General features: G+C 34.8%; 1 protein-coding gene across 4 annotated transcripts in view; it reads right to left on the reverse strand.

Annotated features, from left to right (window-relative positions):
• Positions 1 to 13956, reverse strand: part of NEK7 (NIMA related kinase 7) — a 143912-nt gene that overhangs the window by 14422 nt on the left and 115534 nt on the right. For 3 of the 4 annotated variants that reach the window (XM_079107473.1, XM_079107472.1, XM_079107474.1), the window contains exons 8-9: positions 5970 to 6064; positions 2171 to 2284 (exon numbers count right to left, since the gene is read on the reverse strand). In XM_079107473.1, the coding sequence (XP_078963599.1) occupies positions 2171 to 2284; positions 5970 to 6064 (209 nt within the window). The remainder of the gene's footprint in view (positions 1 to 2170; positions 2285 to 5969; positions 6065 to 13956) is intronic. The other variant, XM_079107475.1, reaches the window with a different exon arrangement.

Consider the following 13956-nt stretch of genomic DNA (forward strand, 5'->3'; position numbering starts at 1 on the left):
CCTATATTTTGCCATACTAACAAAAGGTGATTTGGATTTTTAAAATATCCAAAGAGCATACTCTGTGAGGAAATATTTAAGATATCATTAAGGCAGCCCCAAATCTGATCAGGTTTTTTTGTTGCTACCATGAAATTCCGAATAATTATTTTACAAATTGAGTTCCTACTTAAGAAGAGAAAATATTTATTAGCACATCTGCATTTCAAAGCTCTTGTTCTGAGAACTCTTCTACATAACTGATCAGATTAAAGTAACGTTGTTACATATAGTCTGCATATTTTTCATACTTATTTCTTTAGAAAGAATTCTTCCATGTTTACCTAGATATCACTTTCTATTTCATCAGGGCATGACAACAGACTTTACTAATATGAGGAATCCCAGTCTTTTTTGGAAAGTACACCACATGTTTTGCTTTATAGTTCTTTTTGAAAACTGGTAACTATATAGAGTGGAGTAAAAAGTGGAATCTATTTTCCTTTCCCAACTCTAAGACCTTCTATCTGGGCCAGACTTTGATATTTGCCCCTTGGCTGAGAATCCGCATATCCAACTTCACACTTAGCTGCAGTGAAGTAGCCCTGCAGGCAGGCCGACTTCAACGAACCACTAGTGGTATCATCATTAAAATCCTGCTGAAGGTCACCATGGTAACCGCCTGCTGAGGCTTCACTGCTGCACTCGGCATCTCCTAATCAGCTACCATGTGAAATGCAAATTCAGACAGTCTGAAAATTAGTCAAGAAGAATAGGGGATGAGGATGCAGATATGTGAAATATTCATGTGCTTCATGGAAAAAAGAAGACAGCATGAATGACACAACAAAGAAAGGCCCCTGACATTCTTGCTATCATTTTGCATTATTGTTCACACCCTACTGTATTTCTAGGCCTATAGTTCTAAAGTTGGTTTTGTGAAATGCCATATTTATATTCTATACCCAAAATAGTAATTAAAAATGGCTAACATAAGAGCATTAGCATCAAATAAAGGTAATACTTCTAAATTATCACTGCTTTGTAAGAGTTTATTCTAATTACCTGAATACCAATGCCATAAAACAAAAAACTAGGCATCACTGATTATCAGTGCCAAGACTATTAGAAAATGTACTTATTACATTCCTGGAACCCAAAAGCTTACATTCAGAAAAAAAAAAAAAATCTTTAGAGATTTATTATTCAAGCTACATGGACTCAAATTTCCTTACATAATACTAAGAATGCTGTTCATTTCAGAATAGAAAGATTGACAATTACCTAGTAAGTGAGCATTATAATTGTTCTATATTTTTCCTTTGCTCCTTTCCATTTTCCTGGGGCAAAAAATTTGCTGCTCATGAGGTGAGATGTCCTATCCTAACACAAGACAGTACTTTCTCTGGGTAGGTCCCCGATGAGCAGTCCAAAAAGAACCTATGTGAACAAGCTTTAGTTGACCTGAGACACTGCGATTTTGCAGCTTAAATACTGGTGCAATCCTAATGTATTAGGCTACAATGGGACACACTTTGTTCAATGAAAAATGATGTTGGATCAAGCCAACACAATTCATTTCAAGGGGTTACCAACACAAGCAAGGTAAAAGCTTCAAATACTTTCAATCCTCCCCAAAATAATTTTTGGCATGTCTATTACACTAACCTCAAAACACCTCCCCAGACTATAGAGGAAAGGTAGTGATAGGACAGGTATTGTCAAAGGAGGCAGGGTAAAGCTTAACTCTGAACCAGGTAGCTAAGAGATGCAAAATTCAGTTTTGGGAAAATGTGGCATGACTATGTGGAAAGTTCTACTAGGTTTTAATTGTTTGGTCGGAAAGAGGAGTTAGCCAATTAGGAGGGGCCATCAGACATGCCAATTACTAAACTTGGGTCTGAGCACTAATTCTGCCCTTCTGTGTGTGTTCAGTCCACTGTAGATCCAGCTACTATCCTCCTCACACCTAGGAAGTGGCCAATTTTATACTACAAGCTATGTTGTGTTCCATACCCCATTAAGAATCGCAGAGTCAACTCTTTAAACAGCAAGTCTCCAAGAGAATGAAAACTACCACTTCTGCCACCTATACTATTCAATTATATTTTCTGGGTAGTCACGTTCCTAATAAAGTACAAACATTAGCAAAATGATAATGAAAGAAACACATGAACTGGAAATAACTTACTTCCTCTGAATAGTGATCTGAAGGAAGAGGTGGGTAGTCACACTGCTCTATCTTCTTACACAGTGAGTACAAATTCATTTTGTCACCATAGAAAGGACTCTGTAACGCCGCCATCTGAAAAATGCTCGCAATGAAACTGATACAGTTACATGGTAACTTTCAAGGTGATTTTTACACTGGGGTAGAAAACTAAATCAAATTATATAGTCATTTAGATATTTATGAATATCCCTTTCTGAGATTTAAGTGCTAAAAATCTTCAAATTTTGGTGTATTTTGGTAACATTTAAAACACCTAAAATGGTTAGCATATTTGCCTGTGTACGCACAGCAATATTAACATATAACACCATCAAAGCTAGTGTATCTCATGACAATGGGTATCACACAGTATAGCTTGTAATGATTAAAGTACAACAAACATAAAACTCAAGTTAATATAACCTAGCAATGGTCAGGGAGGAGGATGCAAAGCATTTTATGTGGCCTACTATGTCCTGTAGGAAAAGGTTATTTTGAGGAAAAAGTCTTAATTAGAACATAACTAATCCCCAAATAGTTTACAACGAATTAGAACTTAACGTCTCAAAACCACTAAATATATTCAAAACCTGCAAGTCACAGGTGCACTTTCAGGCATCCAAATGAGATTTTTATGCAGAAAACCACAACCCAGAGGATGAGTAACTTGAAAAAAGACATTATTGAATTTAAATTTATTTTAAGACAGGGTTGTAACTTGACATTTAAAGTGCAAGCAAGTACTGTGGTAAGCAGGGTTACAAACTAAAAATTCAATTTAAAATGTTCTCATCCTGTTGAAAACCTTCTAAATCTTTGAACCGCGGCAGCAAGAATACAACACGGAGTGCCAGGCTGCCCCAAAGTCAGTCACCCTTTTCTACATGTGCTAATAAGTTTGATTTTGGAAGGACAATGTGTACATTCCCCAGACAGGCAGAGTGTGTGTGAAACACGCTGGTCCATGCTGTGCTACTCAGTGAGCGTCAGTGGGGACAGGACAAGCTGAAAATGGCTCTCATCTGTCTTCTGTGCTCCAGACAGGGCTTTAACTCCTTCAGAGCCTCAGCCAGGAGGGGACAGACAGGTCTGGAAATCGGGCCTAGAGAGCAGCTCAATTTTTACCTTACCTACATTTTATACACACCTACACAGAACAACCTTAGGAGGAGTTTCTCCGCACGATGAGAAAAAGTAGAAGATGTTTTGAATGCCCCTAAACAAGTAAACATTCCACCCAAGAGGAGATTTTTAGAGGAACTACAACAATAATTATGGAGTTTTTTAAGTTGCAAGGACACATAATCAAATAGAACATTAAAAATGCTACCTTAAAAGTACACTAAATAAACTATAGTCTCCACGTTTGTAAAACCTTAAGTAAATGTACATATATTCATTATCATATGCTAGGAGTTCATTATAGTACTTTTGTCTCAATACTGCAGTGTGTTAAAAAAAAATCTGAATGTCCCCTAAGGAGTTAAACAGGAATAGTATATTTTCATGCATCTCCTGCTTTGACAGATGAAAAATGTCAACTGTCCTGTTTTTATTTTCAAGCTTTTGCACTATTCATCTGGTTCATTAGTGCATCTCGATGCTGCCCCTGACAGCTGCTCGCCCTCTCCTCCCAGCAGCTGAATTTTTCAGGCTAATTTGATCCTCCACACTGAGACGATCGCTAGAATGATTGACTTGCTCCCTGACCTCCAGGGTCTGACTTTCCTGATTAGTATTCTGGGGGTGTCGGAGGGACGAAAGCCCACTGTCTGTCTTCGGGGCTGGTGGCAGCTCTCTTTTTTTTTGAACTGTAAGCCACCAACCTACAACCCTGTAAGGATGCAATTGCTGCGCTGAACAATAAAGGAAATGTGTAAAACCTACTTTTCCATGTAAAGGTCCGTGTAGCAAAAGCACAGCATCTTGATTTTAATTAGTAAAGTCTACTTTGTTGCATATCAATTAAAACTCTACTGCTAGTTTTTTTTTTTTTTAAGGTTTCAGGAATATTTGAAAGTCTAATTTTTTAAGTTTAAAATACATTTTCAAAAAAGCCTTTCTATTTCTCCATTGTTAATAGTAATTTCTTAGTGGGAAACAATATTTTTATGATCCGTGTGATGTTATGGCCAAGTTTAAAGGTAAAATGCTGATTACATTTTAATTCATTACCATTACATTCAAACGTAAGGTGATAAAACAAATCTTTAGAAAAAATTCGTCTTACATGGAGGAATTGAGAAAATGAATTAAGACAGAAATTAATGTTAACATGATAAATAACTTGAAATAATTCACAACATGTATAACTGATGAATCATGAGTATTCACAGAAATAAATTTTTATTTTGGTGATCACTTTAGACATAAAAAATGGGACACTGCCTTTCAAAGGCAAATTTAGAATGTGAAAACTATTTCAGTTTTAACATGACTTTGCCAGCACTAAAAGCTTTATGCAGACTTCCCCTAAAAATACATTACCTCAGCTGAACATTTTTTCCATTGCTCAATTTGATCTCATTATTGAAATCTGATTTGCTATTTACTTTTAGGGATTTAAAGGGAAAATGTTGCTTTGATAATAGACTATGGCCTGAAGGAATCTATGATTTACCTGAACAAATTTTAAATATACAAATTGACTTTTTTTTTTTATAGTAACAGATTGTTAAGCCAGTTCTTCTTAACATTGCACCACATTATTAGCAGATTATAATATGGTGAGCAAAAATCTCTTGTAATCATGTGCATACATGGAAACATTTGATATCATTAAATACATAATTCTTCATAAATATTGATTTCAAGAACATTTTATAGTTCTTTGACTTTCAAACAATCATTAATCACTTTAGCAGGAAAAACATAATTTCAGGTTCCTTAAGGAAACTGGTGTCAGTAATTAGTAAAATAATAAAGCATAACATATTTTTTGAAAAAGCTCCAATGTTGGTACAATTAAAATAGAGACCTCATCATATATTCATTTAAAGTAGGATAAGAGGTACAAAACGGTAAGAAATACATTGGTTTTTATCCATCTACTCTAGATTTCCTTATTGATATGAAAACGAGTCTCTATTGTTTGTCCACCTTAGTTAAACTGACTTAAATATAGATTGAATCAAAGTTCCTAAAAATTTTATCTATTCTTGCCATTCGATTAAGATTATAGAAGCCACTAGCTCAAGAAACTTTTTATAACACATTGTCTATAACAAGGGTATAAAATAGTGTCCAACATGCTTTCTTTATGAATCCGTATTGTATTGCAGTTATTTCTAGAGGACTGACCTACGAGATTCCATCTTCCTCTGGTAAGAACTGAAGAGTATTTCCTGAGCTTTAGTAACACAAATTGTTACTCATGGAAATTAAGTGATAAGCTAGAAGAGTTATCTTTAAAGCTGAATCATACCTATGTAAATGTAAAACTAAACATTGATAAGGATGTTTGTACACATTTGTATTTTAAATCCATTTAATCTTTCCTATACTGCCCTAGCCAAGTTTTTTCATTGATGCTCAAATATATATTTTTATAAGATGTGCAGAAAGTGTTAACATACATTAATATTTCTACATTTTCATTAAAATGATTTAAAAACAGGAAGTAAATGTGAGACTATATCATTCCATATAAAACCAGTTATTAACCCAGTGAATTCTTCATAGCTTAAAAGCCAATTCTTAAACATCCAGAAAAATTGACAACTGTTAGGGAAATAAAGTAAAAATGCACCAATATATGGAATTTATCAACACTACTTACCTCATACAGTAGACAGCCAAGAGACCAGATGTCAGATTTGAAGTTGTATCCATTTTCATGTATTCTCTCAGGAGACATGTAATAAGGTGTGCCCACTAAAAAACAAGCCAAACAAAACAAGTATACACATGAAGGCACAGCTGTGGTGAGAAATTACAAATTTTAGATTAAAAAATGTGTCACCTAAAAATTAGGATCAAAAAATTCTTGAGAACCCGAAACTTTTAAAATTTCCCCTTCAAACCCCCACAATAAACAGGAGACTAATGTTCACAACATAAAAGGGTGTGGTATTTTAAACTCCTTTTTGATCAATCCAGGGAGAAGTCAGGAAAACCTACCTAAGTGATTCACATTGAGCTTCATTTATTTATTTTTTTGAAATAGGGCTTGCATCTCCCAAATAGTTAAACATGATAAATATTTTAAACCAAATAGCATTGTATGACAACTTAGAAGAATGTATATAAATAAATACTTTTAGAGAAGCATCCCTGAGAACACAGTTCTGTAACTGATGTAACAAATGTCCTGTTACCACTTGATGCCTTCATTACTCCCAATTTAAAAAGAATATAGGTGACTTTTGTACATCAAAGGGTTATATAATAACATGTGAAAGGCAATGCCATCTCTGAAAAAGTGAGTTCCTGCTACTAAGGAGACTTTTTAAGAGACAGGACACTCTAAACGGTTTTTATTTTTAAGTGCTAATACATTTTTCTTTTATATGGCTATTTTGGAAAATGCTAAAGTTAATTGTTTTAAAATATTTTGAACAGTAAAAACTAAGTGACTTTCAAAATGAATATATTTAATTCTAAATTTAGGCTGCAATTTCACCATCCATCATTAGCCTAAGGCTTTTTGTCAGAGAAAAATCAAAGTTTGAGACCAATGTTTAGAGATCTTATTTTTTAGGAGCTCCTGGCTCTGGTAAATATGCTGCTACTGTAATAGAAAAAGGAGAATGCCATTTTCTCATTTTCAAGAGCTCCACAGGTATGTACTGTAAATCTGAATAAGACTAAGTCTGGGTACTGAACTATGTGCCTCCTAATCAGACAATAAGAAGTCACACTAAACAAAAGTACTATCCTCAAGGTAGGAGTCGGTTTTCTCACAGAATGCAGTTAAACCTAATAGTCATATTATATGTTATACTGTGCTTAAAGTGAAAACATGAACCAATTATCCACAAAATCCTATCTATAATGGAATCCAATTTTATTCGTAAAAGGCAGTACTACTCAATGGATGAAAGGGAAGCTTTATGAAAGGGAAGCACTGACAAAGAATATGCAAACATGAAGATAAAAATTTTAAATATGAAACTAATCATATTGGAAATTTTAATTTCATCGTAGCATTTTCCTTGCAGACAAGTGCATCTGCCAGTTTTAGTAGTGTCAGGAAAACGTGGAAACTTTTAGGAAGAGCTAGGTGCAAAGTGTTGTGTAAAAGATACACAAGCGATCTAGCTTTGGGAGTCCTAACCACTTTCACCTGTAGTTTGCAAAAACAACAGCAATTACTGGAAATATTTACATACTCTCTCCATTTAAGGAAGGATGGTAGGTACAGCTGGAATAATAAACGGGCTCTGCACAGGCTCCTGGTTTCAGGACATAAAGCAAGTGACTGGCAGTGAGGAATGTGCAGAGAGGCTTCACAGAATCCACAGGGGGCAGCTGAAAACACTGAGGCTTGAAGGTTCAGAGTTTACCAAAAGCAAAGGTAATTTTAACCAGTAGCTCTGGGAAACCTGCTGATGCATTAGGGGTTTGATATGAGTGTGAAAGATTGATGATAGGGAAAAAGAAGAACAAATGCTAGCATTTTACAGAGATTAGCCCCAGCATAACACCTTAACCGCAACACAAACTGAACTCCAATGACGACCCACAAGTGAAGGGAGCAGAGAAAAAGAAGGATTAGGAATGCCACTAAATGAAATTTAAAATGTAGAAAATTCTGACGAACAAAAAAGCCTTTCCTAGTGATCTGCTGGAGGTCATTATAAAGTTACATACTCAGCACTGCAATTTTTAAGCTTAGTCACTGATTCTTCATGATGAACATTTTATTATAATGAGCATTTCATACTGTATATGTATGGTTTATTTTTCAATGTTACACATCCTGAATATATATTAAAAAGTAAAGCTGAACAGTCTACTCACCTCCTTCATCGACACATTTCCAAAAGTCACTGTAATAAGATGAGTTTGTTTGTATTCTGTATTATTAATAATTGGGCAAATTCATAATTAACTGAAAACAGGCCTAAAAGGAAGGTTCTACTGTCTCCCCCTGGCATGCTCCTAATGTGTTCCTCAGCTCATCTGCTGAGACACACTGAGCAAAGAGGTTCAGCCTCATCATGCCGCAGCCTGATTCGTCCTTACCCCTCTTGATCTAGAAGAGGGGCCTAAAAGTTTAAGTGCTCAGAAAAATTTACAATATTTTTAAATGCAATGATATGTTTTTAACATTTCAAATTTAATGAAGATAAAATTATTTCCTAAAACCCCATGACAGCTGTGTGTGATTACTGTTGCCTCTAGAATGTTGTGGCTTCTTTTAAAACAGCTATACAAGAAGAGTTGTGCAGTGATATGATTAGACATTAAAACAATCATGCAAATTACTATGTATTGAGGAGCTTGAAGGCTGTAGGATACATTAATCCACTTTCAAGAATTTACGATTGTGGTAAAATGAGAATACATTTTGCCATAACAGGTACTTATGCCATTTTAACCTCCTGACATGAATAAAAGCAAATAAGAAATGGATAACATCATAAAAAACTAGGAAAGGCTTGACATTAGGAGAAAATTGCTGACAACTGAAAATGCTGACTTTTTAAATCTATATTATTACATTAAAATATACTACAGTGGTCATTCAAACGTACAGAACATTTTCATTACATTAATGGACTATTCTAGTTATGAAAAGTTTTACGTGACATATACTTCATAAACAAATTTTCAAATTCTGAATAAAGACCAGTTTCCAGAAGTTCTGGAAACATGCTGCTATTATGGAAGATCAGACTAGACAACCTTCATTTATTTCATCAGAACAGGTTGTATACAAAAAATTTTTTTAAGAGTTAAGCTAAAAATTTAACACTGTAATCTTTGCAAAGACTTGAATGAGAAAAAATAGAACTGAAGAATTCTTACATGTGGTTAAATTTTGGTTGCTACTTTTTTTAAACAAATGGGGGATGACAGAAAACAGGTCAAGTGTCAGGAAATCTTTTACATCTAACCTTTGCCACTAGCTGTTATGGCAGTTTAACTTCTCTATTTACTTTCCTCATCTGTAAGATAAGGTGATGTGCAAGATGAGATGATCTGAGATCCTTTTTCTAAAATTCTACAAACCCAAAAGTTCAGTGTATGTTGAAACACTTTGTAGTCTTTTAAAATCTCTACAAACCCTCATACAATATGAAATGGAAAAGAAAAATATGCTTTTAGGCCAGGTCAATGAGTATTTTAAGCCAGGCAGTATAAACAAGCAAAACTAGTCTAGAAATATGGTTTCTTTCTCTAAAAATTAGAGTGAACTGAAGGAAACTTTGAACATTCTTTCTTAGAAAAACTAAAAGGAAACAAGCTACCTTATACCTCAGTTCAACAGAAACAACTTCAGAGAATGGGAATTTCCATTTTTTTCCTTCATTCTCATGAGTCAGTCCAGAAATTATGTTGGCAGACTGAATGGAGAGACTAAATTTATTTCATTGTAAGGATTATTATCTGAAGTCAATATGGAATGGTTGAGTGGTAGATCAATATTTCTTCTGCAAAGACATTTAAAAAATCGGTCATCTTTTAAGCATAACTGATAACACTTAAGAGCTTTAGTAATGTTTAAACACCTCACCACATTTTATTATTGTTACTCTGCTCCAGGCACTCAATTAAATACATGTATTATCTTTGTGAATTTTAACAAATGTTTACAAGACCCTACTGCATAGCATATCCTGTTCTAGGTGCTTGGAAGTAAACCAGATACATCCTTGATCTCGTGGGGGCTACAGTTCAGCAAACAGGGACTATTACAAGGTAGGCATATGACATGCTTACTATCATTTTGTTTTAGAAAGGAAGAACAAGGCAGTCACCAAAGATTACCACAAAATTGGTAATGTGTGGACCTAGAATTCGAACCCAGGTAGTTCTGTATTTAAGTAGATAGTTATGTCATTAGATCCAACCACTCTGAAATATGACTGAAAAACTATCTTTTCAAATTAAGAAGCAGATAAACTGTCTAAAAGTTATAGTATGCTTACATGAAAAGCCAGAAACAAAGGACTAAGTGAAATGGACTACATGTGAAAATTATGCAACTCTTCAGTTACTCTTATTGTCTTAAATACTTGCTATTGTGGCTTGAGTGGTTAAATGTGCACAGTTTAAAATTAGATAATTGCTCCAGAAAGAAGTTCTAAAGTCAAGAAAGAACTGAAAGTTAAAAATAAATCAGTGAGAGCAACCTTTAGTACTAATTGAACATATGCTGCCTTGATGGCTCCATGCCACCTTGGACAATGCAGGGTATAAGCCAAAGACTCATAGGGAGGTGCTAGGGAAAGGTGTGTGAAAAACAAGAATGTGACCACAGGTGGCACCTGGCACCAAAAAATGAAACTGTTTTAATGCCTGGTTCAAAAACAATAATTTTCCAGGTTGAAATCAGAGGATGTATCACACTTGGAAATAGTGTGGGAAACATGAATCATAAACTCAAGAGACTCCAGTGTGAAAATTTCTGGTATCTAGCTTAAATGATGGCCACGCATTTACTCTGCTGGCAATATCGTGAAATCGGAGAACTATTTGTCTCATTGTGAAAAGCAAACAGGAGCTCAAGCAATTCTATAACAAAAGCAACACCAAGAACAACATAATTTCCCCTCAAGCAGTTTCAAGTATTTGTTTACCACAAGGATCAATATCAGCATTTTAATTAAAAAATCTATTCCATTTTTGGGATATACTACACAACTAAATTCACATATGCACATGTGAAAAATTCTACAATTCTCCATCTTTCCTCTTCTGGGAGACATTTAGAGAGCAAAAATGCTGCAATAAAACACTCTCAACTGTTTTTCTTTCACTAGAGCAAGTAGACAGGGAAACACTTCCATGTGTGTATTAAATCCAATTTTGGTGCAAATAGATATTCTTAAATAGCAGATAACTACCCCAATTGTAGATAACTTTGGAGTAGATTTTTGTAACAGATTAATTTTCCTAATTACGCTTTATTGAAATTTTTCTCCCCTCCTAAATTCCACTGAGAAGCATGACTAATACCAAAGTGAGAAGTCCCCATCACTTAACTTTTGCAATTTTTTAAAATGCCAAAGCACCTGTTCAAAAAACACGACATTTCAAGGATGTAACCTTCCATTATAAATCTGACTTTCAAACAATTTCATGTAATCTGGCTTTTGGACACATGACTTCTGAGATGTCAAGCCCATTACAGTAGTGTGATAGGCAGAAATCTGTGATCTTTGCCCCTGCGTGTTACACTTGTTTGTTATGGTACATGGCAAAAGGGACTTTGCAGAGGTAAGGCTATGGACCTTAAAATAGATTCTCCCTGGTGCCTGGTCAGAAATACCACAGAAGGGACAGGGGAGATGCGACTTTACTTGCCCTCGCTGGCTTTGAAAATGGAGGAGGAAGGGAGCCCAGAACCAAGGAATAGAGGCATCCTTAAAGCTGAGAATGGACCTGACAGCCAGTAAGGAAACAGGGATCTTAACACTAAAGAACTGAATTCTGCCACCAACCTAAATAGATGGGAGTCCTGTGGATATCTTCAGTTTAGCTCAATGTGCGCCATGTTGGACTTTTAAGTCACTAAATTTTTGGTAACTTAAGGCAGCAATAGAAAATGAATACTAATGTGTTCATGATTCATGCAATGTATGCGAGAATGGGACATTCAATTCATGTACTGAGGATATATTCCAAAATGAGAAGCACACTAGTCACTGTGTAGATACAGAAAAAAAAAAAAAAGTTATATGGTTCAAAAAATGTTTGACCTTCAAGAGCTCACTGCATCATTTTGGGATGGAGTATGTTTATTAGTTTCCCATTTTTTTATTTGGGGGGTGTGGTACAGGTGGGGAAGGGGTGGCAAAGCTAATGCACTCATGTTAGGAAGAAAAATATGGTAAATAATGTTTAAGGGCAATAATTACAGTCTTTTACAATTTAAATAAATTGGTCTCTAACTGATATAGCTCTAAACTACAGAATCACACCTACCTTGAAGGCTTAAATTAGAGATGTAGCATAGAAAATGATTAATATGCTATGTAGCAGTTAGTGGAGAGTTAATATTTGAAGCCTGAAAAGCAAATGTTTATTATGTTTAAATTGACCAAAAAAAGATCCTTATAAGGGACAACTGTAGATACACTAATCCAGAAAAAAGTCACCAGGGATGAACACTGGTGAATGTCATTCTAGCTTTAAAAATAATCTCTATTCAGACTTTCCCAATTTGGAAAGATAAATTCTGTAAGACTGCATATGGCTCTCTATTAGCTCATTCCCATTAAGAGTTAATTCCCCTTTGGTTGCAATAGCTACAAATGTCACAAAAATAAGAATACAAACATTAAGCAGAGAACTAAATGAGGTATTTTTCCTTTATCACAGGCACATGGTCAATTCATTGTTTCTGGTTCTCTTTCTGGACACAGAGATTTCCCTGCCCCAAGGAGACCACCACTGCCATGAAGCTTATTTTGGAAATAAAATGTGAATGGAAGTAATGTGTGTTACATTCAAGCACAAAGATCTAGTTAAGAGTCAGTGATTCTCCATGCTCTCTTCTCTTGGGATCACAAAAATGTATGTTGATATGAAGGTAACACAAGACTGAAGCTGCTTGATATGCAAAGTCACCACATTGAGGAAGGGCAGCTGTCCTAACGACTAACAGGGGCCCACAGCTGACACTGGGTGGCAAGAGACATAATGTGCTTTAGTGCTAAACAACAGAGGATTAGTTTTTGTTATTTCTTTTTGTAATGATCTAACATATTAATACATTAAATTCACCATTTTTGTGTAGCCTGTCTCTAAAACCCTGTTCATTTAATATTTATTGAGCTTCTACTACGTACAATGCTGTCTTCTAAGTATCTGGAACATCTCAGGGAACCAAAACCATGATTTTTATCATGAATTTTACATTTTATTTAGGAGAGAGCCAATAAATGCTAAGTATAATTAAATTATACAGCATGTTAAAAGATTAAGTCTCAAGGAAAAACATTACAACAGGCTAAGGATCTGGAGTTCTTGGGGTAGGCTGGGAGTGGGAATGGAGGATCAGGTGTAGTACTAAAGACAGTGATCTGAGTTCCTAATCTGTATCATCCATTCTACCCATTATAGAAGATAAATGAAGATAAATGGGCTTTAAAACTTACTTGAAATCATAAAATGCTATATATTTTTTTCATTGTTATTGATATTTAGTAGCAACAGAGGATTCCTCTGGGTCATTATTATCAGAAATATGAGTAGTTTGATATGATTTGACTAGAAATCATAATGTATATGTGCATTATATAAAAATTGTTCTGTGTTTAAATATTTAAAGATGAAAATAATTAATTTCATAGCAAGTTGCCTATAGGTTAGATATATTTGCTGAAAGGAGACTTCAAAGTATGTAAAGAAATGCAAGAAAAATATATTCTAGCTCTTATATAAGAGTTTAGATTACTGTATTTGACAGGTTTAGTGAAGTTTTAATTTTCCATTTAGAAGAGTCACTTTGGAAATATTAGCTAAAGTTGCTGGTAGAATGGTCATAAATATAGATTTCAATATCTACAGGACTATTTCCTATTTCTGAACTTTGAAAGAACAAGAGAGCAATCTGTGCTTTTATATGTAGGCTCCAAACCAGTGCAACAAAG

This window comes from Sciurus vulgaris, assembly GCF_902686455.1.
Source record: "Sciurus vulgaris genome assembly, chromosome: 12".
Classification (NCBI taxonomy): domain Eukaryota; kingdom Metazoa; phylum Chordata; class Mammalia; order Rodentia; family Sciuridae; genus Sciurus; species Sciurus vulgaris.